The sequence below is a fragment of the Poromitra crassiceps genome (assembly GCF_964638095.1).
Source record: "Poromitra crassiceps genome assembly, chromosome: 6".
Lineage (NCBI taxonomy): Eukaryota > Metazoa > Chordata > Actinopteri > Beryciformes > Melamphaidae > Poromitra > Poromitra crassiceps.
In genome coordinates, this window is record NC_139627.1 from 5,949,302 (window position 1) to 5,950,708 (window position 1,407).

Below are 1,407 nucleotides of genomic sequence, written 5' to 3' on the forward strand. Positions count from 1 at the left end.
TTTTTAAGCGGTTCAATAGGGAAACATTTAGGCCACATTACCTAGCCCGTCACACACAAACAAACCAATGAGTGAGGATAGGCGAAAGACAGCATAAAACAGCACTGAGCTCTTTCCATCTATGATGACTAACTGTTCAAAATAGTGTTTCCACTAGTTAAGTGAGTGAATGTCCACACAGAGAATTATCTTTGGGTGAGGTTCCCGTTTATTATAAACACCAAATTGAAACTATATACAATATTTACTGTTGCACTGGTCATATCAAAGCGCAATGTCTATACATACGTGTTAAGTATGTTGGATAACAGATTCAATAGTAGCTAGCTCGCAGAGCGCAATAACGCACGTCCACACACTGTATTTGGCTGGGCAGGAAGAGGAAGTTTATTTCGCACATGCGCAGTAGTAACTTGAGCAGTAACGTCACATACATACGGGATCCACGCAGGGACCAAATAGCTTCGTATAGCGCAGTGATAAACAGTGGCTGTATAAGTGAGACTGTACATTAGCACATACACTTCTGTGTATTATGTTCAACATTTACATTGAGTGCAGCAGTTTGCATCATTGAAGCCATATCAATGATGGACACCAGTGCGCCAGCAGAGAGGCAACAATGCCTTTTGAGGGCTTCAAAGGAGGCCAAGGTCAAAGGTCAGTCTGTGGGCCAACAGGACCACATACTGCTGGATCCGAAGACTGCCTTCGAGGAAGGTAACAGCTTGGCATTGCATTCATACTTCAACAATGACAACCTAATGTGGTGCACTAGAGCTTTAGCTTGTTTGTTCACTGAGGTCATAAAATGTTTTGTCTTTAGCAAAAAGGCACTGTGGGCTGGAGAGGCCTACTGAGGCCCAATACCTCGGGAAGCTGGTCCTGCCGTTTGGCCGCTTCGTCGGCAAGACTTTTAAATGGCTAGTGGAGAACGACGTCAAATAGTAAGCTCTCCCTCTCCAGTTCCTCTGGCCTCGGGGGGCTCAAATGCCCCATCCACCTCGACTGGAACCTGCAGAAAGACAGGGACAGGCAGAATGACCCTTTGGAGGAGAAAAAAACAACGCTCCGAGGACAGCGCCCTTCTGGAGCAGGGGGACACGCAGCCCACGTCCAGGTGCTGGGGCATCCCTGGCCAGGTCTGTGACGTGTGCGGTGAACCCAGACACTGGCAGACCGGTCAAGTTCAAGTTCAAGTTCAAGTAGTTTATTGTCATATGTATAATACAATGTATAATACAATGAAATTCTTTATGCTCTGAGCACCCTCAGCCTTACATACACAAGGACATGGTCACAAAGACCGACAGAAAAAGGGTGTAGACCTACATAACTATGTAGGCTACACGTGATACAGACCTGTCTGTAGACATAACACAAACCACGATACAAGTACAATACAAT

At 45.8% G+C, this 1,407-nt stretch overlaps 1 protein-coding gene across 1 annotated transcript in view; it reads left to right on the plus strand.

The window, feature by feature from the left end:
• Nucleotides 1-590: 590 nt before the first annotated feature.
• LOC310778840 (eosinophil peroxidase-like) overlaps nt 591-1,407 on the plus strand; it is a gene marked incomplete at its 5' end in the record, with an annotated part of 122,900 nt that continues 122,083 nt past the window's right edge. Inside the window, one exon of the mRNA XM_083639283.1 lies at nt 591-720. Within this exon, the coding sequence (XP_083495409.1) occupies nt 591-720 (130 nt within the window). The remainder of the gene's footprint in view (nt 721-1,407) is intronic.